We start from the raw sequence: 24,517 nt of genomic DNA on the forward strand, positions 1-24,517 counted from the left end.
TGGGCCAGGCCCATTGGAATTTTGAAAAAAAATCTCAATCCAAGCGAAGTCAAATTTAACATTGCACCCATAGTTATAGGTACAATAACTTTTTCAAAGTGGATGTTAAAGCCACATCAATCATTATTAAAAAAAAATTCACCAAAACAATGTTTGGCCTATTATCATCCATCTTAAAGTAATTGTACCACAACTGATTTTTTCTCCTGCAAGTATACAAACAACTAAATAAAATATAAAAGTGCAAGGTTTAATTTACCGATAGACAGGTGTATCGATACTTTGAATCTTGCTTGCGACCTCCAATGAAACACAAACTTTTTTTTTTTTATAGTATTGGAAGGGGCTACACAGGACGGGGGGGTAGCACGTCCCCACACATCACTAGACACAATTACACTAAGATCATACGGAAGAGCTCCTGGATTGAAGGTTGAAGAGGCATCACCAAACTTTTTGCGCTTCACGGGCTAACTAGTTAGGATGACCTTGTTATCTTCTTGATTGCTTCATAGTGTAATTCAGAGTGCAGAGGAGCCTCTCGTAGTCCTCTGTATTTGCATCATATACAAGTCCGAGGTCAAGCGCCTTGTTAAGATTGAGGTGACCCACTCCCGTGACTAGAGGACTGGTGGGTTGCTCATTGTCTAAGAGTTCTGTGATGGGTTCAAGAGTGGTATCTAGTGAATCTGTTATGGTCATCATGGCAGATTGAATGGCCGTTGGGCTCCATTTAGGATGAACTGCTTTCAGAACTGCTGCCACTCCCGCCACATTAGAACAAGCCATGGAGGCTCCGTATATGATGTTGAAGTTGCTAAACAACCTTGTTGATCCTTTGTTCACCACAGGACTTACTGGAGGTCAATGTTGTGGTCTCCTTTAAATTTACTGTTATAGCTACTCATGCAGTCACACAACAATTTTGTAACCAACATTACTAAAATCTTGCATACAGTTGCTTATGAAGACAAGGGGTACTCGGGTCAGCGATGAACCTCCATATAAAGATGCACCTGCAATTGAAACACCATAGCCACTGTACTGCTTGATATCAATCTGCATGGAACAATCTCTGATGAACTTCTCACACTTAGCTGTCCTGTGTTGATAAATTCATCCTTACCAGAAATTATGGAGACATTAACAGACAATGAACCTGAAAAGTAAGTGTACAACTTAATCAACATTCTTCACGGAAAACTTGAAGGGCTTGCATTGTCCATTTAACTTACAGTCATAATTAGCCCATCCAATGCATTGATTAGTTAGATCATAAACAAAAAAGAAAATCTTAGAACAAGGTCTGCAAAGAAAAAAAAAAATTGTTTCCTTCTCTCTACTCAGGCTTACCAACTCACACATTTAATAACCCATATACCAATTGAGGCATATATACACGCAAGTTTACTGGTATTGACATTGCATCCACATCATTCAAAATGTGGTTGCCAATATCGTGATTTTGTTTCAGACAGAAGTAGCTGCTATGCAACAGTTTGACATTTCATAAAAATGAAAGGAAGCATTTCCAATGTGTCTTAAGGTAGAAAGGTTTTAGAGAATCTCAAACAATGTAGAAAGTATATTGATGATTAAAAACATGCAGGAAGTTTAATGATAAAACAATTACTGATGAGAAAGAGGATTGTTGGGGAAGTCAGAGTTGGCAGAACTAGCTAAACCTCATAATGGACTTTCAGCCAAATTTTTATCTTAATATAACTTGATTAGTTGTTGCAAATTATCTTTTATCTCTAGATAAAATAAGGAAGTTCTTATATATGTTAACATTTGACACTGCTCTCGTGGAATATATTCCATGATATTGTAAGGACCATCTATTGTGACTTGCATAATTGCATCTCAAACTACCTAAGATAGACAATTGTAAGGATTTCCTTGCAAACAATGCAGGGAGTGCACATATCTAAAAAGGCCATTATCCAATGGTGGCTCTTGCTATCTGGGGTCTTGGGAAGGGTAGATTGGATAGTCCTAACTCTTAACCTTTGCCATTTTCTTTTGCACAAAGTGGTTGATCTCACTTTTACGATATGAGGGTGCACATATTTCTCATTCAAAGATAGTACTCAAGGAACTTTCAAGCAGTTTACTTCTATCCAACCCATGCCTAGCACATCGTTGTGAAAAGTTGTTTATTAGATATAATTGTTGCATAACTTATGCCCACTTTCTGAATGTTTTGTCAACTAAGCTTTTATGCAGTGGATAAAAGTGGAGATACCTTCAAATGATTTCTACATTGCGAATGCATTTATTAAATCCTTCTTTGCTATTTCTCTCTATTGGATATGGTGTCATGCCCTGATTTATTGTAATGTATTCAAGAGTTTCTGTACATACTACACAGATTACATTTGAAAATGAGTATAATAATTACATTTCATGTAACTAAGAAAGTGGAGAGTTACCAACAAAACCACAAATCATGAAGTACGAAATTAGGAAAAATAAAAACTAAGTTATACTTCACATTTACACAACCTCCAAGACCTAAAATTCGAGAGATCAATGATGGGTGACAAAAGAAGAGATAGGGGTAGACCAAAAAGGACATGGGTATAAGTAAAAAGAAATTATTTATGCACTAATAATTTAACAGTGGATATGGCTTTGAATTGAATGGATTGGCCAAACAGGATTCATGTAGCCAACCTCATGTAGCTAGGATAAGGCATGGATGATAATGATGATGACTTGTTAGGAATGGTTGTTTATGACCTAGCCCGGCCTACCTGGCTTGCGAACTTCTAGGCCCAAGCAGCCACATTTCTCCTAGGCTTGGCCTAGCCCGGAACCGCATTAGGCTTGCAAAAAATGCAAATATGTGATGTTTTTCTATAACTAGGATAAATCCGATATTAGTTGTAACTTCATAATGGACTTTCAACGTTCAACCAATAATTGTCACCTTAGAATGGATTGTCAATCAAATTTTTATTCCGATATAACTGATTCGATTGTAGATGTGTAGTTACAATTGTCTTGAGAAGTCCTACAGCTTATCTATGATGTTTGGGAACACATTAGACTTCAATATCTTAGTATTAATACAATATTATTAAATTAATAATAAGATAATAGTAATAACAATAACAAGAATATAATAATAATAATAATAATAATAATAATAAATATTAATACACTATTAACAAAATATTAGCAAAATAATAGTACTATAACAAAATAATAATAACAAAAAATTATAATTATTAAATATAATAATAAATGTAACAATAATATAATAATAAAACATTAAAATTAAATAATAAAATACTATAAATGTAACAATAATATAATAATAATAATAATAAAATAAAAGTATATTAATAATTAGAATAATAATAAGACATTGGTCAAATATTCATTAAATAATAATACTATAATAAAATATTAATAAATTAATAATAAAAACCAAAGATATTAATTTATTAAATAATACTCCCAATAATAATTAATTTCAAATAAAACGTTAATAATATTATAATTAACATTATAATAAAATATTGACATATTATTTATTAAATAATAATAAATTAATTGTAAAAAATAATTTTTAATAAAATATTCATAAATTAATGATAAATAATAAGATATTAATTATTAAAAAATAATAAAATCAAAATAACAATGTACTAATAAAACAATAATTATATATTCATAAAATAATAATAAATACTAAGATATAGCCCAAAAATCACAGACAAGTTGTAGGATTTCTTAAGACGATTCTAAACCTACAGATCTGTAATCCCATCAATTATATCAGGATAAAAAATTGACTAAAAGTCCATTTTGAGGTTACAATTAACGGGTGTAGGCTGAAAGTCCATTCTAAGGAAACAACTAATATCAACCTTGTAGAACTAAGCATCACATGTATGCATTTTTTGAAATCTCAAAGTGGGTCCAAGCTAGACCAAACTCGTGAGAAATGTGGCTGACTGGGCCCAAAAATTTGCAAGCTAGGAAAGTCGGGATACGTCATAAACAATCATCCCTAATATCGTCATCATTATCATCCATGCCTTATCCTAGCTATATGGGGTTAGCTACATGAATCCTGTTTCACCAATCCATTGAATTTAAAGCCATATCCATTGCTAAATTATTAGTGCCTAAATCATTTCTTACTACTTATGCTCATGTCCCTTTTGGTCTACCCCTAGCTCTTTTTGTGTCACAATCACTGATCTCTTGAATATTTTAATTTTAGGTCTTGGAAGCTGTGTAAATATGAAGTATAACTGAGTTTTTATTTTTACTAATTTCGTATTTCATGACTTGTGGTTTTGTTGGTAACTCTCCACTTTCTTGGCTACATGAAATGTCATTATTAAACTCATTTTAAATGTAATTTATCCAGTGTGTACTCAAACTCCTAAATATATTGCAATAAATCATATCAAGACACCATATCAAATAAAAAGAAATAACAAGGAAGAATTTCATAAATGCAATTACAATGTAGAAAACATTTAAAGTATCCACACTATTTATCCACAACATAGATAGTTAGCAAAACATTCAGAAAGTGGGCATAAGTTATGCAATAATCATATCCAATAAACAACTTTTCACAATGATGTGCTAAGCATGGGTTGGATAGAAGTAAACTGCCTTGAAAACTATTTTTGGACGAGAAATATGTGCACCCTCATATCATGAGAGTGAGATCAGCCACTTTGTGCAAAAGAAAATGCCAAAGATTAAGAGCTAGGACTATCCAATCTACCATTCCCAAGACCCCAGATAGCAAGAGCCACCATTGGATAATGGCCTTTTTAGATAATGTGCACTCTCTACATTGTTTGCAAAAAAATCCCTACAATTGTCTATCTTAGGTAGTTTGAGATGCAATTATGCAAATCACAATAATTGGTCCTTACAATATCATAGAATATAGTCCACGAGAGCAATGTCGACAGGCCCTACGGTAAAATAAAAAGAGGACTTAGTCAAGAGGCGAGCTAAGTAGGGGAGGTTCAAATTCAAATGGACCCCACTTAGACAAATCGGGCCACCATATGGACAGTTTGGAAAGGGCTCGATCCGGAAACAAACAATAAAGACTGAGTTGGAGCAGACTAAAGAGCAAGAATTCAGGAGCTCAAGAAGACAAATGGGTTTGGGTAGTTGCTCATTTCGATGGAGAGAAGAAAACATTTAGTTTCCAAGGACACACTACAAGCACAACTGAAAGCATCAAAACTGGAGTGCATGAGGTTGAGGAACAGACTGACATATCTGGGAAGCTGCCGATCGTTGAACACCAGGTTATCTCGATCTCTAATCATGAGATACAAAACCAGGACTAGCATCCAAAGTCACTGACTGAAGGGCTGCCAGTCTGAAGAAAGGTGAGTCTAGTGTGACAACAACTAGATAGTGGAATCTCAAGAGTTGGGAAGGCTCGACTTCATTCCAGGAGACCCAAATAGAGGAAGAGGTACGAATTTCTGAAATCTCAATTGCTTCAGTCTCCACATTGGTGGGAGAGCATCAATTAGCGGAGGAGGAGAAGAAGACGGGGGAAAGGGAAGGAGAAGAAGGAACCGGGGGAAGAAAAATAAAGTTTTCTATAGAAGGGGGGAGGGTAGAAGAACCGAGGAAAGTGTACAATAGAATGAGAAGATTAGAGGGAGGCAGCCTAGGCACTGAAGGAGAGGAATCGGAGGAAAAAGATAAGGAAGAAGAGCAAGAGGATCGACAAAGGGAGAGGGAGGAGCAGGGGAGAATGCGTGAGAAGTCGGGTGGGTTGGAGAGTGCCCAAAAAGGTGTAGTGGAGATTGACAAACTCGCTGAGAGGGAAGTATCAATAGGTAATTCACTAGGATTGTTTTTCTAGGGGAAGAGGAATTTGCAAGAAGAGCCTTCGTGCAATTTGAAAAGGACAAGAGGGAGGAGAAGGGTAAGAGAAAGGAACTAAGTGGGTTGAACAAAGAGTGGGATGAGGAAGGGGGCAAAGAGGAAATGCTAGAAGAGGATATGTAAGAATTGAGAAAGAGCTGCTCTAAGGAGTGTGGAAGAAGGAAGGATGAGGGTATTGAGCTGGAACGTGAGGGGCCTTAGGGAAAGCAATAGGAAGGTTGCCATGGACAGCATCCTAAATACTGATCATTTGAAGAGTAGGGGATTTTATATGGCAAGAATTTTTGTCACGTGTAGTTCAGATGAAGAATCTCTTTTACATTTATTTTCCACCTGCAAGACTGCAAGAGTCAGCAGCTGTAATTTTCCCCTTTGCTGTGTGTTGGATATTGTGGAATGAAAGGAACAAGAGGATCTTTTAAGAGAAATTCAAGAACACTGGTGGCTCTGGTGGGGAAGTTAATTGCAGGTTGGGTATGGGGGAGAATTTCTGGAGCATGCTTGAGATTCAGTTGATGTAAATTGTATCGGTCTTAGTTTGGATTGTGCCTTTAGTTCAGTATGCTCTGTTTTATAAGCTAGGTGCCATCTTGTCACCTATTGCAGTGTAATTAATTTTTTCCATTTAATAAAATTTCTATTTTACTCTTCGAAAAATGAGAGCAATGTCGACTGCTAACATATATAAGAACTTCCTTATTTTGCTTAATATGTTTATTTTCTTAGTTTTACATGCCATCAAGAATAATAATTTAATGGGTAATTACTTTAAGCAGAATAATGCTTTCATGTATACATCATAATTATCTTTAAAACCTTTTTACAATGAACTTTATGAAAAAGAAACACTGCTAGATCAATGAGCAGAATTTGCTCAATGACAGCAACGTTCTGCAGAAACAAATTATGATGAGGCCTGGAAGTTTTGAGACAAGGGAATCAAACCCAAGACCAAGGAAAGTCCTATATATCCCCATATGTATGCTGTTTGTGCTTGACAGCCGGGGAATCAGCCAATCATTTTCTGATCCACTGGGAAACTAGAAAATTCTGGATTTTCTTTCTCAATCTTTTCAATTTTAGTTGGATTTTCCCTGAACATGTGATAGACTGTCTCAGACAAAGGACAACAAGAAGGTTAAGCAAAAGAGGAAGGACTTTATGGATTTCTGTAGCACATGCTATCCTTTGGAGCATCTGGGAAGAGAGAAATAACCGAATTTTCAACAACAGAAGAAATATTTGAGGAGATTTTGTCTATTATATCTTATAGAATTTTCCTTTGGACTTCCAACTCAACGTTTTTTAAAGGAGTTTCCTTTTCTGATCTCCAAAGAAATGCTGCAGATTTTTTGTTTTCTAAACACTAGACCTTAATCACCCCTCTCCCCCACTCTTCTATGGTGGAAGGGGAGATAACCATGCACTTTGATGGAAGTGCGTTTGGAAACTCAGGTGCAGCAGGAATTGGTGGAATTTTTAGAAAAAGAGATGGTACAGTTATTCGGGCTTTCAGTGGACCGATAGCCTCTTCAACAAAGGCTGAAATTGTGGCAGCACCAACTGGAATCAGGATTGCAAGAGATCTGGGTATCAGAACATTACCATAAAAGGAGATTCAGCAAATACCATCAAGTGGCTAGGTGACTTTGGCAGTGGTCCATGGGCTTCAGCTCATTTCTTGGCTTAAGCTAGATATATCCTATTTAACTTAAATGCACAGCTGGGTTGGATCACTAGGGAGCTAAACTCTGATACGGATGGTCTAGCAAACGCTGGTGCTCACAGGGATTTCTTGTTTAGTGATAGCTTTCTTCCTACATAACATTTGAGTTGTAATTTCTGTGTACATCATCTTATGTACCCACTATTTCATTAATAAAGTTACCATCTTTTTCAAAAAGATCAGAATTAAAATGAATCAAATTTGCTTTTTCTTATGCACATAAATAATAGTAGTGATGAAACTGAAAAGGAGATGAGTATCTATAATAACAAACTTGTCTAACAATGGTTGTTTAGCACACAAGGATTGTCATCTATGATAGGATCCCTCATGTAGAATAAAAGATGTATGAATGTTTTAAGATAAACTGATGTTTAGACAGGAAGAGATGATATGACATGTTTTGGGAAGGAAATGAATGAGTGAATGACAAATAGATATGTGGACCAAAGAAATGAACATACTCGTGGAAATCTAGGAGTAGCTTCAACAAGTGATAAAATGAGGGGGAAGTAGAGTAAGATGGTGATAAAAAATGTTGTTAGAGCCAGCTGAACAAACTTAAGGAAGAAAACAAGCTTTAACCAAATTATATAAAGATCCATATGATAAACGCAAAGTTATGATATAAATGAAATAGAACCAAAGGAAGCAAACAAGCTTTAACCAGATAGTTCCATAGGTAAGTAAAGATCATTGAATACTAGGGTTCTAATTTCTTTTCTCTGCTTGAAGCGTAGACTTCCAAAGGCAGTGCTAGTGGACAAACTCCTTATTTTTAAGAATCAAAACAACTATCTGTTTATCTGGTTATCAACATTCAACCACTAAAATTTATAAATGTGTTCCATAATAAAGAAAAATGCCCTTTGCAGATAAAAAAGGAAAAAAAAATGCAAGTGCATTCACAACTTTTTTATGGTACTAATAATCTAGAAACTAACACATATACATACATATGGTATAGTGCCATCCATATGCTTGGAACTTTTCAAAATTGAAGCTACAAAGTTTCAAGGCCCAATCTCTCTCCTGCTCCAGTCCTTGATTCTGGGAAGTGGTAACTAAAGCAAAACAGAAGGAGTGCCACTCTTTAAGAGAGTACGAAAATCCTAATACAGAAAATGAACCATGATCAAATAGTAGATACTTACAGTCTACTAGCTTAGTATGATATTAAATCTAAGTAATTATAAGAAAATATAAATCAATTTGATGAGCAAAATTTAGAAGGTAGATATACTGAAGGGTGTGCTATGTGCAAGAAATGAATGGTATAGTTACAAAGGACAGAGAAAACAGGGCTTTACTACTACTAATTTGATGATCTATTACTACTAAGTGGAACTCAAAAAAGCTCCAGAAATGAACATTTGACCCCAATTAAAACCCTTATCTATAACTATAGTTATAAATCCTATTTTGACTTGCAAATAGAGAAAGAGCAAATGTGTTATGCATTTCTTGAAAAGAAGGTATTACTAAACAGCTGGTTTGAATGCTGTTTTTAATTTTCAATGGTTTTGGGGGGCGAAAAAATAGTTTTCATATGACTACCCACCTGCCTATTTCTGAAATGTAAATTTTGGGATTGGGAAAGTAGTGTATTGGCAATACCAGTTAATAAGTAATGAGGACTATGGAAAAAAGAGGTTAGAAGGTAAGGACATAGAAAACAAAGACTAGGCTTTTCCTTTTGCATTCAGTTGGGGTTTAGTAATTAGCAAATGTGGGTTGCGTAATTTATCTGTTAGTTAGGGTGAATTAGATTTAGGTCAGTTGTTAGTTCTTGTTTATGCCTGTACATTTTGCAAGTCAGCATTTTCATTCTAAACGGTTTGTCTACATTTCAAATACTTGCCTTTCATCTTATAATATTCTTCTGATGGAGTCAGGATATTGGGGGATACGACATTAAAATCAGGATACTTGGTAAGGATTTCATCTGCAAAAATGTCAATGGAATTGAAAGAAGAGGAAGGAGGCGGAAAAAAAGAAAAAAAGAAAGAAAGCTTTACATTCAGGCCGCTATATTTAGGGCAACCACTGCAGGCATTGCAGGTGACCCACAAGACATCACTCCTAGTATCAATTTGAACATATAATTCGTTTGGAGGAGTCCCCAATTTCACTCTCGTAAAATAAGAGTCAGGTTCAAAGAAGAAAAAAAAAAGTGTCAAAACCATTACAATAGAACATTAGTAACAAAGAAAAAGAGAAGCACTTGCGCTGTTGCACACCCATAAATCCCCACCCAGTTGAGTTTTAAAGAGATAAAAAGCCGAAGAAAACACACAAATAGAGAGGAAGAATCAACATCTTCGAAAACTCAACTATGAACTACATCAAAAGCATCAAAAGAGAAAGAACAGTATAGACTTACAAACTAAAGAACCTCAGAACATCAAGAACCATCAAATCCAGAACCCATTAGACAAAGAAAAGGAAAACAGTAAATAAATAACGAATATCAAATAGCCCATCAATGTAAGACCCGGAAGCCAAGAGGAGAAAATTAAGGGGCAAAATAAAACGAATTCAAGAAACAAGACGCGGAAGCCAAACGCCATCCTCAATTAAATCCAAAGCTTAAAATCAACCGCGGACAAAAAAAATAGCAAAATGGTGTAAGGGTTGTAGGTCCCCTCGGAACCCATTAGACAAAAAAAAGGAAAATAGTGAAGAAACAATGAATATCAAAAAGCCCATCAATGTAAGACCCGGAAGCCAAGAAGAGAAAATTAAGGGGCAAAATAAAACGAATTCAAGAAACAAGACGCGGAAGCCAAACGCTATCCTCAATTAAATCCAGAGCTTAAAATCAATCATGGACAAAAAAAAAGGGCAAAATGGTGTAAGGATTGTAGGTACCCTCGACGGTAAAATCGACGATCCCACCCTGCAAGATTCGGCGGTGCCTTGCCCTGTCACGAACTCTAAGCTCGCTCAATTCAACTCTCTGGTTTCGGGTCTGGACGATAACCGCTCGTGGCCCCCAGTTCACTAGCCCAGATGGCCTTGCGTACTCATTTTATCCAATTCTTGAGATACACGGAATCATTCTTTTCTTCGAATCCAACGGTTGATATTCTCATGCTCAAATGATAGGTTCGTAGAGTTTAGTCTAAAACACCTTGGTTCTTGAAGGAAAATTCGTGCGGGTTTTTCCAGAAATCAACTTTTTGAATTAAGAAGATCTATTTTGGAAAGAACGATACAAAATAGATCAAAAGTTTTAAAACATTTATTAAAATCAAAGGAAGACAGTACATAGAAAACCGATCACGAATGACAAAGCAGGGGTAAAGTGAAAAGCTTATTTCCATTTGACAAAAAAAATTACAAAATCACTTGAAATATGAGAAAAATGTTAAAAAAGGAACAATAAAAAAAAGGGAAAAAGAAAACCAATAATTTCTCCTTGCAGCGACAGCGAGAGAAATTTTTAGAAAGGGGTGCAATTGAACTAAGGCGAGTCAAATTTCTTTTGCTCGGTTCGAATAAAATAAGTCTTAAGTATAAATTTGAATTCGATTCAAACCCTATTTCCTGGTATGAGATTGATCCGATTAAATATTCGATGATTTCGAGTTTTATTCGAAAGCTTTAAAATGAATATATTTTTATATTTTATAAATATATGATATATTTTTTAGGATAAATTTCTTAAATTTTGCTTATAGTTTAGTTAATTGATTAAGCGTACCCTTACTATTTGAAAATTGATTGCTCTGTTTCAGACAATTGAATAATTCTACCATTACTTTTTTATATCTGTTAATATTCCGTCAAAACCGAGTTGGTCGGTCCTTAATCAGTGATGGTAATTGCCCGCTCGTGGCAGCAATGGAACAATGGCATCATTAGGGGTGTCAACGGTATTAAAAAATCTGATTTCGAATTCGATATTTGATATAATCGAATCAAATTTGGATAATTCAAATTTCTAATCGATCGAATTCGGATATCTTATTCTTACCAAATAGTTAATCGGATTTGAATTTGGATATAGCCTGATTCGATTCGATAAATATTCGATTTTGACCAATTATTTAATTTTTATATATAATATATAAAATATTTTATATAATTTATATATAATAATTAAGTTATATTAATAATTTATATATTTATATACTTTATATCAATAAAATATTTACTTTATATATTTATTAATTATCTAAAATAAATAATTAATTGGATCCAAATTCAGATATTAATTTTCAATATTCATCAGATATCGAATCGAATTCAGATATAGATGTGTAAATCAGGTCATGCCGCCCACAATCTAGCACAATGATCCGTGAGTCATGCCAAGCCCAACACAATCATGCGGGTCATGTTGGGGCTGGGGTTTTAGGTCCATGGGCCGACATGGCCCAACCCATAGCCCGGCCCATATACATATTTTATATATATTATATTATATATATATTATATAATATTATATAAATTATAATTATATAATAATATATAATATATAATATATTAATAAAATAAATACTTTTTTATTTTATTATACTAATTTATTTAATTATTATATATAAGTAATTATATACACAAAATTCATATAAAATTAAAATTTTAAAATTTTTATCACTTTTTTTAAATAAATAACTTTGACCCAATACACGGCACTAACTGGCATAAGACTAGACTCGACTCACAGGCCAGCCCAACCTAAGGCACGGCATAGACAGGCACATACGAGCCTGGCTGTGGGCCGTAGGCCAGCATGGCAGGACCCGCAGTTTGTACGAACCGCCCACAGGCACTGCTTTTATTTGGATGTAGAATTTTTTTCTAATCGGATTAGAATTCTATTATTGGCTGATCCTATTCGAATTCGATGCGTTTACACCCATACGTGTCATGAAGAAGTAGCAGACTAAATCATCCATATATTCCCCGGAATAATCTCCACGTGAATGCTCGCAAGATTCTTCGAAGGAGATTTTATTTGTTTTGGATGGTTGTCTGGATTGGCGCTCACTTTGGCAGGGGCGGTTCTTTCCCATCAGATCACGGTATCCGCTCGGAGAATCCATTCAAGGCTACGAAAGTCAGTGCGGTTTTTGATAACCATGGCACCGATGTTCAATATATCGTGGAATCTGCCAGAGAAGGGGGCGGCAAGCCATGGAATTTACCAGAGGAGGGGCGGCAAATCTAAGAGCGGATACGAGAACGCTAGAGGAGAGGCAGTTGCTAATGAGAAAACAGACGATACCGATGAGAGTATCTTTCAGGTAGCCGACGGCGTAAGTCTGCATGCGCCAGGGGTTAGCAGTGGAGGGCTTGAGGCCTTGAGTGGAGATCAACTTAATCTCCAGGAGATGAGTTTCCGATTCTAGGTGGAGTTTTTGCAGCCGACACGGTCGACACGAGTGCGGAGCTTTGTGGCGGAGTCGACCCAGGTGACGACAAAAGTCTGCATGCGTCGGAGGTTAGTAGTGGGGGGCTTGAGGTCTCGAGCGGAGATCAAGTTAATCTCCAGGAAATGAATTTCCGATTCCATGGCGTGTTGCTCTTCTCGGTCTCTCTGGTTTCGACAGGAAGAAGAAGAAGAAGAAGGATAGCAGAAAGAAGAGAGACAGACCATCGCTGCTGCTAGAAGTTGCATCGGTGACGATCTGGTCTTAGACTTAAACAGGGGAGGTGAGATTGAAGGGGGAAGAAGAAGAAGAAGAAGAGCGAAAAGAAGAGAGAGAGAAGAGGGAAAAGAGAAGAAATCGGAAGGGGGTGCTGCCACTTTGCGTCCTCTGTGTCGAGTGTATGTTGCAGCGACCTTCGTCGCAAGCAATGGCGATGGTGATCTATTCAACTAAGTAAACCCGCACATATGCGTTAAAACGAGGTTAAAAAAAGGTAAATTTGACTTTTGTCTTAAGCTTGAATTAAAGGGTAAAACGGGCATTTGAGCCATTCCTTCCGTATTTAATGACACCAGCAAGAACTGGTCAATTGTCATATAGAGGTGGCGTTAGTCAATTTTTAAAGAGTAAGGATATATTTAATTAATTAGCTAGATATACGGGTAGTTTAAGAAATTTATCATATTTTTTTAAATATATAGTATATTTTTGTATAATATATAATATAAAAATATATAATTTTTATAATATATATTAAAAATGTATTTATATTATATAGTATATGTATGTATGTATTAATCGAGTCAAGCATGCAAGCTTTTAAGTTAAATTTTTTTTTATTGGCTGAACTCAAATTCCAATAACTAATTAAACTTGCCTTGAGATTCAAACTTTATTAGAATTGAATTTGAATCGAATCTAATCAAACTTAAACCCAAGATATTCGATTAGAGCTTGATTTAATTTCAACCCTTCTCTTACGGAATAAGCGGTGAGGCTTCCCAGGTTTACTTGGCAATTTAAGATGGAATTTCTACCCATTTTCAAAGCTTGAAGATGAAAGGGAGGTTTACAATCGTTAATGGCATTCACCCAGCTCTGCGGTTTGGTATGCAAGACTTCTCTTCTTTGTTTAGTCTCTCATAACTCTCAAATTTGATTTTTTTTCACATTTTCTTTTTTAATTTAATAAATTATTATAAAAACATCTTATTATAACCCAGCACACACCAAAGGAGACTTTCCACCACTCAATATATGAAGTTTAAGATTTCAAATATAGTTGTTTAGAATTTGTTAATATTTTTTTTTTTGTGTAATCAAGACTTTATTAATCTAAATATAAAACATCTTAACCTTTTTCGTTAATTAATTAATTAATTAATTAATTTATTGTTTGTGCGCATGTAGGTGATACCCGCCACCATTTTTTTATAAACCAAATCAGATTTCTGCACACTAACTTGTCAATGGGATTATAAGTTCAGAATAGCTTCTTGTAATCTGATTCCAAAATGGCCATCTGGCAAGTTTCGCTTGCTCACACTGTTCGAACCTCTTGCAACTTGTATTGGGAATATCTCTCCTTGAAATAAAGTACATAAATACAGAGATATTCCCACAAGGCTGTAGAGATTGTTTGATCGGACATTAGACTGACCAAGTCCGTGCTCCCATCTTGGGCATTCTTACAACCTGCTTAATTACTTTACCTTCACTCTATTGAGGTTGCATGATGAAGATGGGCATGGTTACTCTGAACCTGAAGAGTTCAGCTTCCGTCAGGGCAACGCCCATTTGAGTAGCCTTTCCAGCCTTTCATTGGGAATATCTCCCTACCCATGTGTTTTATTTCATGGGGAGATATTCCTGATGCAAGGTTGCAAGTGGCTGTTGGGATGGTGTGAGCACGGGCTTGCCCTTATTTGGACACCTTACAAGCCCTTATTTGGGCGGAAAAAAAAAAGACTCACTATATTCCAAATAAATGGTGTAGGATAGGCCCGTAACAGCTACGAGAAAAACAAATTGCGTATGCTTAGCACTTTTCTTCTTTAGTACTACACACTTGACACTACAAAGTGCAATACATAAATTCATATTGTTGGGGCTTAGTTAGAGTTCAAATCTGCCCTTTAAATGTTCCACAACACATCGAAACTGTTGTCATTGGGAGATGTTCTTAATGCACGTAGAGATGTGCATGTGGAGTATTTTTTGGGCACATTCTGTGGGGGGTAGATGTGAACTTGCTTTATTGAAACCTCAAACACCTTCCTAGAACTTTAAAAGCCCCTCCCTTTAAAGATTCCTTTTTCCATGGGAACAGAAGAAGAGAGAGAAGAGGTTGTCGCTTCATTCAAAGGCTTCCAAAAAGGTTGGGACTTGAACCGCCCCTTTTAGAAAACCTCAAGGAACCCTAGAAAACTAGAGTGCCCCTTTCTAGGTCAAAATTGAAGAGTCTTACTAAATCAGGACTCTCACACTTTCTCCAGTTCTTCTTGATTTTGGTGTAAAACCCTAGACCAGCTACAAGGGATTGTAATTCCACTAAAAAAATCCAAAAATTGGGCTTACTTGAAATCTTTGATCAACTCTTTACCTTATTATGCAGTCAGCTGATGTAGGGTTGCATGATGGAGTAGTTCAAAAAGTCTTTAAACCTACTTTGATACCAAGTAGAAAAAATTTGGACAACTTGTTTTGATATAAAAATTGTAAAAGAAAGAAGAAAAGAAAGAGAATAAAAGGTTTCAGCTAAGAAAGAGAGATGAGAGAGATAGAAGAGAATGGAAGAAGCTTAGAATTAGGTTTGCCTGCTCCTTTCATTAGATTATATACTCATAAATAAAAAAGGAGTACAAAGACAAGTATGCTCTTAGTAAGTCGGCTACTTGTGAGACCATATCTTTTGCTTCTTTTTCATTCCCCACATGAAGCCTACACAATAGGATTTGATCCTAAGTCTCTACTACAACAAGTCATAGGTCCTGCCAATTGAGTAACCATCAGTTAATATAAGATCAAATCTTTTTAGCCATCACCCTGCAGCAAAAAGATGCATGATTAAGGGGGCATTGTACAACATGAATTGTTTTTCTTATTGCTGGTTCCAAAAACAAATCAAAACCATTTAGTTTGAAAACTGATTGTTTCTCTAAAGAAAAACACAAAAAAGAAAAACATGTTCTTGGTTGTATTTGTTTTCTATTTTCAAAACTGAAACCAAAAACATGTTCTTGAATCTAGTTTCAAAAACATGTTTTCATCTGATTATTCAACTCCTTGCTCCATAAGTCATCTAATTTCTATACTCAAAATTCTGCTTTTATTTTAAAAACCAATATTTTGTTGGTTTCAAAAACATGTACTGTTTTTTGAAAGAAAACCAACTTGTTTTTCTTTTTGAAAACAAAAACAAAATTCAAGAACATGCTTTTGTTTTTTTGCTGATGTGGTGATTCCAAAAACAAATGAAAATAAAAACATCCATCTTATAGAAGGCCCCCTAAATGTATCAATACCATGGTTGCCACAACAAACACATTTTTCCTTACCTTTCTCTACCTTTTCCTTCAAACCAAACATAACCGAAAAGGAAGACCAGATTCCCAAGTAGAAGAACTTGTAAACTTCCTTCTCTTAAAAAGACAAAGTTCCTTCATTGTTTAAAACCTTGTTTAGCTCAAAGTTTGCAACTATCACATCTTCAACCGCATTGAACAGTGGGTCAGGGCCAAGCTAGTTGTCATACAAGAAACACCTTTCCTTACTATCAACCCGTTACTGCTATGGCTGAAAAGCCAAATCTGGTTAAAATTGAATTCCACCGATATATTAATATATAATTTATTATATAAATAATAAAGTTTGGTTAATTTGATTGTTTTGATTAACCTAACTTCTAAACATGAAATTAGAAATCAAAACCAAAATTTTCGATTCGATTTTTCAGTTTTAACCAAACAATGCTCACCCTTTACATACAACAGTTTGCTTTTATTCAAGTAACTCATTCTATATAATCTAGAACAAGATTAAGGTTTGTCCAATAATGGGATAGGAGTAGATCAATTTACTTTTCATTTAAGTAAGGTTCCCAAATAAGGGCTTGTCTTGGCCACACAGTAAGTTTTTTTTTTTCTTTTTTTTATATAGCTGAAATGATTTAACAGCTGAGGATATGTCACTGAACAGAATGAACCGAATGTAATGCCAAAACAGGATTCATGTATTTGGCCCCATATAGTTGGAACAAGGCTTAGATGATAATGATAAACCTATGGTAACGACAGGAACATGCAGTAGCTTTAGAATCAGCGAAACACCAAACAATACATTAGCATTTTCCATAACCAAAATGAATATGAATTCAAGGCACTATTTTAAGTGACAAATAATTGGGCAAATGAGCAATCAACCAAAGTAATTCACCTTGACTCTTTAAAGGCTTCACCAATTCCTGTTCCTGAATTTCCTTTACTACAACCATTTATATTCAGCTTAATGGCATTTTCGAAAGGACCAAGACTTGAGGGCTACTGGAATGTCTTTCTGAAGAAGAAGATATGTGCTGCCAACTTCTGATTATTTCATCTGTAGAGAATGGTTTGATTTTAAGCCCCACCAATTTTGACACAGATAGGCATTGTAACCATGATCATTCTATTTATGCCTCTTTGTTTTCTCCATACTAGGAAAAAAACATGCAATTCCATTCCAAACTATCCAAAATACTGCTGTTCTAGTGCATCTAAATTTCTTTTGGAATAAGAAAATGATGGCCTAAATTAGCTGCCAATGTCCCTAGGGGCTGTTCACCTGAAAGACAAAGAAAAAGACATGGTCTGAGATACCAAATATAAATAGCAGGAGATAATCAAGAGAATTTGGAATTTATTTTGGGTGCATTCTAGAGTCATGGTAGAAAGAGGTTACATTTTAGTATGAAAGGAAGATATCTATACCTAGTATAGAAGGGATTTGAATTTAGTAACCCTGCTGATTTAGTGCCCTGATGAATTAATGTTTTTTTACAAGATTATGCTTGCAGATGTGATTAAAAACTACTTGTATTGTGTTGTGTTTTCCAGCAGGTTTAGGTGGGCTATCCTAGCATGGTTCACATTATTTATACTTACCGTGATTTGAATTCTTTAACCCTTCTTGGCTTTGAAAGTTCAGTATTAAGTGAAAATATCCTAGAGAGATTTCTTCTTTTGAATGACTTCATTTCTTTTTTTTTTCCTTTTTGATCATTAATTGAATTGGACTCGTTAACTTCAATGAAATAAGAAAGAGGTACAAATATGTGTTTTGAATAACTTCATTTCTGACTCTAATCATTATAGTTTTTCCACTTATCAATCTCAATATACACATTTTTGCCACACTCAGCTTCATATAACATTGCTGATCTCACAAATGTTTCATATATATTTCTTTTCAGCCTAAATGGTATCACCTATCACATAAGACTCAATAAAGAGAAAAGGAATTGAGCTACTCTAGCAATCTATAAAGAGAAAAAGAATAAAAACCATTTGGGCTATCAGGATGTAACTTTTTCTTTTTTAATGAAATTTCATTTTTAACTTCAAAAAAAGGAATAAAAACCAAACAATTAAGCTTTTTCAGGAGTAGGCATCCTTGGAAGAACCAAGACCATTAGGAGTTAGGACAATTTCCAATTCTTGTAGCTTCATACCCTTATACCAGAAAAAAGGTAGGTTTTTCGCAAAGGAATAATGGGGATTCATTGTTTTTTAAATCCAAGAAGAAAATTCCATGAATTCCTTGGGTTTTGGAATTCAGTTTTTTATCAAAGATTATATATATATAAGCATACAAAAGACAATTTCTGGTCTTCCTTGTGTTTGATCTCAATAATAGAAGAAACTAAATGATTTATGTTTGGCTTTTGAATAAAAGAAACTAAATGTTTTTGTGGGTGTATGAGAACAATACAAATAATTAACAAATTCAAAATAATTCAACAATTAGCATTTTTTGACAATGCTTCAGAATGACACTAGCAATTCCTAGTAATCAAAAAGGGGGAGAGTTGGAGGCAATAGTTAATATTTTTTTCCATCAAAAGCAGGGAAGATTTTATAGCCACCGGAGCTTGTTCTCAGGTTGCTATAAACCAATATAGGAGGTAAAAATTGAATTCTTATATCCAAATGCATAAGGTCCATTAAAATAAGTAGTTAATTGACCTTCCATCCTAGGATTTCTATATCTTCAATATCCACAGGATATATTTTCTACATATGCATCTTTCATCATTTTATTAGAAGAGAAGGGAAGAGGCCATCTTCTACAACCCTTTTCTTTTCCTTTTAGCCTTCTTCCCTAACTAAAATTCCCTAACTTCGAGATAAATGGGCCAGCTTTGACCAAATCATTTAAGCCCGACCGACTGATAAAATGAATTTTTGTTTTGATTGATAACTGAAAAAAAGAGGAAGGCCAAAGTGTATGGCCCAGAGAAAATCCATGCTCAAATGGTTTAGAACTATCCTATGTATTTGGTTTACACCAAGCAAATGTAAATGATAATGCTCAACCAATATTGGTTAAAATGCTTCCAAATATGAGGAGCATATGATTGGAAGACACAGACACAAGAACTTCTTCACATCACTCACTCAAAAATAAAAAACATTCATTATATCTGAATAACATCCATGAGACAAGATGATAGCAAAATCTCATAAATACTCAATATTGAAAGAAAGGGTATGAGGGAAAAAAACAGAAGAATGGAACAGGGAAGTATAAGACTTAAATAGGTTTTACCTCCTTCTTCTTGCATTCCTTATAAATATCAAATTGCTCTTGGCATTTGATCTTGTCTGAGTTAAATTCCTCCATGACTGCAAAGTTTTCTTCATGACAATATTTTCAAAAAAGAGAACTAAGGGTGAAGTATCCAGAATATTTAAAAATAAGAAACTATTCATTTGGTGTTTGCATTACCAAAAAGGAAATTCCCCTATATCACTTTCATTTTGAGTCCTTGAAGGAGGCATCTTTAGGGATGAGGAAGGTCATACAGTGGCTTTATTTTCAAGATTAGCAACTTGAGGCATGAAAAAAAAAATTCTCTATATCATGCTAATAGAAAATAACTCTAGTCTCTAGCATAATTGTTGGGATTGTGTCATATTTTTCAACAATTTGATCAGATTGTAATCTAATGGTTGGTGTGTTCCCTCCTTTAGGTTAATGTGGGTTTTACATATAAAGGATTTCTTTTATATGTAGGGTTTAAAAGTTTGGGTTTTTTTCTTGTTGGAGAAGAAAATAATAGAGGTTGGAGAGGTTATCTTGATGTAAGAGTAGATTCTTTTTTCTTCTAGTGTTCTTCTAGTTGAGAGAGGAAAGAAATAAAGGGTGTGTAAAGGTTAAGGGTTGCAATCCACAATGTAGCATGTACTGTTTTTCATTTTATTTCATAGTGAAAAATGGTTTTCATCTCTCCCATGGAAGTAGGAAGTAAGGCTGAACCATGTAAACCTTTTGTGTTCTTAGTGGGGTTTGTTTCTTGTGTTTGCCTAAATTTCATTTGTTTTTGTTGCTATTTTTTATCAGCATTTGTTTTGTTTTTGTTGCTATTGAATTCTCTTGGTTGCTATTTCATTCAAATGCATTGTGGTTTTATCATGTAGGTGATCCCAAAAATAAATTCTGTGACATCATACCTCAAATGTGTTCTTTAGGCTTCACTTGAGGCTTTATGCTCAACAAGTAAAGTATGGGAACAATGTGAACTAGGCCATGGCCCATTTAGCAATCCAAAAAGTCTATTCTATGTATTAAAAGCTCTAAAAGAACTAGTATTATGCAAGATTTTATTCTTGAACTTTAGTACTTGATTATGTAGTTGTCTCTTGTATGATGGCCTAAATTAGCTGTCAATGTCCCTAGGGGTTGTTTACCTAAAGAGACAAAGAAAAAGAAATAGCCTGAGATACCAAATATAAATAGCAAGAGATTAGCAAGAGAATTTGGAATTTATTTTGGATGCATTCTAGAGTCATGGTAGAAAGAGGTTACATTTTAGTATGAAAGGAAGATTTCTATACCTAATATTAGAAGGGATTTGAATTTAGTAATCCTACTGGTTTAGTGCCCCTGATGAATTAATGGTTTTTGTTGAAGATTAATTAGTTTTATGATGTGTTTCACAGTACATGTTTTATGTTAGTCGTTAGATAGGAGGTGGGGACTACAGTAATTATGTGAGTCCAAATTTTATTATGTTTTCTGAGTGTTATATATGTTGTTTTTTATGTTTTGTCGCCCTATAAGGGCATATTTGTCTTTGTATTGTTCTATTATTTTAGTATAAATAATAAGTGAAGAGGGCGGCTAGATCATTTCTCTCTTTTCTTTCAACTTCTCTTCTTCTCTTCTTCTCCTTCTCTCTTCCTTCTCTCTTCAAGAAACTATTTTCTTTCATATTTTTTAATTCAGTAGATTTGGTATCAGAGCATTAGCTAGGGTTAATCGAAGCATTCTCATGCAGCCCTAGATCAGCCGACTGCATGAAGTAGTAAAGGGCTGATTGATCTTCTATAGATTGCACAGTTCTTGGAGTTTTTGGTGGGATCTAAGCATCAGGAAGGTGATATACTATTTGACATCAAAATCAGGAAGAACTGAAGTACGGGGAAGAGTTCCAGAAAAGTTGGACTCTTTGTTTTTTATATGATCTTGGGCGCCCAGGTATTGTTAGTTTTCTTTTGATTTTCTGAAGAGGGCGGTTTGGTTTTTGAAATTTTCTAGGCCTCCTAGAGTGATCGATTCACTTTTCTCTCTGTTGGGAGGCATGGGGAAGAGAGAGATTTCCCTCCATGTAGGGTTTTCTTCTTCCGAAAGGGTTGGTTTTTGTGTGTGTGGTATTAAATTATTTTTTAAAGGTCTCCAATCTATTTTTTTTCTTACTATTGAACTGTTTGAAGTAAAATGGAGAATTGGAATACTGAAATGAAATCTACAGATATTGTGGGACTGGGTGTTGGAGGTAATAGTGATATTTTTGGGTCTGTGATCATTACTACAGTAAAACTTGATGGTACAAATTATTTGAAGTGGACACAATCAGCTAAGATGGCTATTGGTGCCCGTGGAAAATTAGGGTATCTCACTAGGGAAGAGAAGAAACCTGATACAGGGTGCAAGAGAATTGCATGGTAATGTCTTGGTTGTGTAATTCTATGTTACCTCATATTGCAAAAAATTTCCCATGGGCTAATACTGCTAAGGAGATTTGGGATAGAGTGACTGAAACCTACTCTTAGAAGCAAAATGAAGCCAAAGCCTATCAATTAAGAAATCAGGTGATAAGTATGGGAAAGTGTAAATGATGCAACAACTTATCACAAACTGGTAGAGAGGAATAGAGTTTTTGAGTTCTTGGCAAGGTTGATCTTGAATTTGACATTGCTAGGCAGCATATTCTTTCTAGGGAGGGTGTGACACTCTCTCAGGCCTATGCTTTTGTCTCTGGAGAGGAGAGTACAAGCAATGTAATGCTGAGACAGCCTGGGATTGACTAGTCGGCTATGATTGGTACAAAAAAACCTAAGCTGAATGGAGACAGGGGGAGTAGTGAGACTAGAAGGGAAGATAAGAAGGACTTGGTGTGTGATTATTGCAAGAAGCCTAAACATACCAAGGACACTTGTTGGAAGCTTCATCCAAATCTTATGCTTGCTCAGATAAGAAATAAGAAGGGAAATGCAAATGTAGCCACTATAGGAGACTCTTCAGCCCCTCTCTCCCAAACTAATTGGGAATCCATTGCAGTAGTAGTAGTGAGAACAGAATTGAAGAGGTTTGGACAGCTTATGAGTAAGAAAGATTCACAGTTCTAGTCTTCCAGATGGACAGTAGAATGCAAAAGCCAACTACACCACTTCCTTTGCACATACAGGTAGTTCATATGCAACTATGAATCTTGCATCCACTTCAGGTAAGGAGGAACCTCCCTGAATTATAGACTTAGGAGCATCTGAGCATATGACTAATGCCCCTACCATTTTCAGTTCCTATCAATGCTCTGTTAGAGACAGTCTCTATAGCAGATGGTTCACATATGCCCATTGCCAGGAAGGGGACAGTTAGAGTGACCAATGATATAACTCTGTCCTCTGTTTTACATGTCCCTATACTTCATACCAACCTACTATCTGTTAGTTCTTTGACAAAAAAAATTGAATTGTTTTCTAACATTTCTTCCTAGTAATTGTGTTTTGTAGGATCTATAGTCAAAGAAGATGATTGGGAGTGGTCGTGAGGTGAATGAAATCTACCTTCTAAATGAGATTCTGAGACATTAGGGCCATCATGTTAGCAGCAGCAGTAGTAGTAGGTTAGAGTCAGTAGACCAGATTATGCTTTGGCACAATCGCTTGGGACATCTTTCTTTTAATTCTTTGAAATGTCTTTTCCCAAAGTTGTTTGAGTCTGTTCAATTATCTACTTTGGAGTGTGAGAGTTGTTAGTTAGGAAATCATTATAGACAGTCTTTTAAACCAAGTAATAAAAGAAGTACTTTTGCTTTTAATACTGTTCACACTGATGTATGGGGGTCATATCAAATCCCTTCCATGGGAGGATTCCATTACTTTCTCTTGTTTGTGGATGATTATACACGACATTCTTGGATATATTTGATGAGATCATGTGATGAGGTTCCTAACTTAGTACGACAATTCCACCAGATTGTTCTCACACAATTTGGAGTGAGAACTAAGGTTTTTAGATCAGATAATGCCAGAGAGTACTTTGAGAATGACCTAACCACGTATCTCTTAGAACATGGTGTAGTTTATCAAAGCAGTTGTGCATATACATCGCAACAGAATGGAGTTGTTGAGAGGAAAAACAGACACATTGTAGAGGTGGCAAGGAGTCTTATGGGGCGTGCTTCAGTTCCTATGCAGTTTTGGGGAGATGTTGTTCTTACAGTCGTACATGTGATTAACCATGTTCCTTTACAGATTTTGGGGTTTAAGGTGCCATTTAACCTCCTTTTTCCAGATGGAGAGATATTTCATATACCTTTCAGGGTTTTTGGTTGTGTTTCTTTTGTTCACATTCTTGGCCCTCATCGCAAGAAATTGGATCCTAGGGCCAAGAAATGTATTTTTCTTGGGTATGCTCAGAACCAAAAGGGGTATTGCTATTATAACTCAGTGTCAAGGAGCAGATTTGTCACTATGGATGTTACCTTTTTTGAATCCACATCCTTCTTTTCGAGTGGTTCTCCTCAGAGGAGAGTTCTGGGGAGGAGAACTCACAATCTGTTCCTCTTCCTGTTTTCTGTGGTTCCTCCATCAGTTCAGCCACCACCTGCACCATCAGTTCAGCCAGCATCAATTCAGCCACCACTTGCACCTCCAGTTTCATTACTTGAGACACTACGGGCAACCTCACAGCAATACCAGCGCCGACAGATGATGGTTGACTCCAAACATCCTCGACCCACACCACTCTCTGTCAG

The 24,517-nt window shown here is 35.4% G+C and overlaps 1 protein-coding gene and 1 long non-coding RNA gene across 2 annotated transcripts; one reads left to right on the forward strand and one right to left on the reverse strand.

The window, feature by feature from the left end:
- Positions 1-306: 306 nt before the first annotated feature.
- On the reverse strand, positions 307-10,627 carry LOC148862045 (uncharacterized). Its single transcript, XM_088941658.1, has 4 exons — positions 10,493-10,627; positions 9,483-9,566; positions 8,578-8,733; positions 307-1,159 (listed from the first exon to the last, which is right to left on the reverse strand). Exons 2-4 carry the CDS (start codon positions 9,487-9,489, stop codon positions 987-989), a joined length of 336 nt encoding a protein of 111 aa, XP_088797784.1. The 5' UTR covers positions 9,490-9,566; positions 10,493-10,627; the 3' UTR covers positions 307-986.
- Positions 10,628-12,608: 1,981 nt separating this feature from the next.
- Positions 12,609-14,364, forward strand: LOC148862046 (uncharacterized). Its single transcript, XR_016095009.1, has 2 exons — positions 12,609-13,492; positions 14,005-14,364. It is a non-coding gene; the product is annotated as an uncharacterized LOC148862046 (long non-coding RNA).
- Positions 14,365-24,517: the final 10,153 nt, after the last annotated feature.

This window comes from Nelumbo lutea, chromosome 4 (assembly GCF_056320005.1).
Source record: "Nelumbo lutea isolate HS-2025 chromosome 4, American lotus-T2T, whole genome shotgun sequence".
NCBI lineage: Eukaryota > Viridiplantae > Streptophyta > Magnoliopsida > Proteales > Nelumbonaceae > Nelumbo > Nelumbo lutea.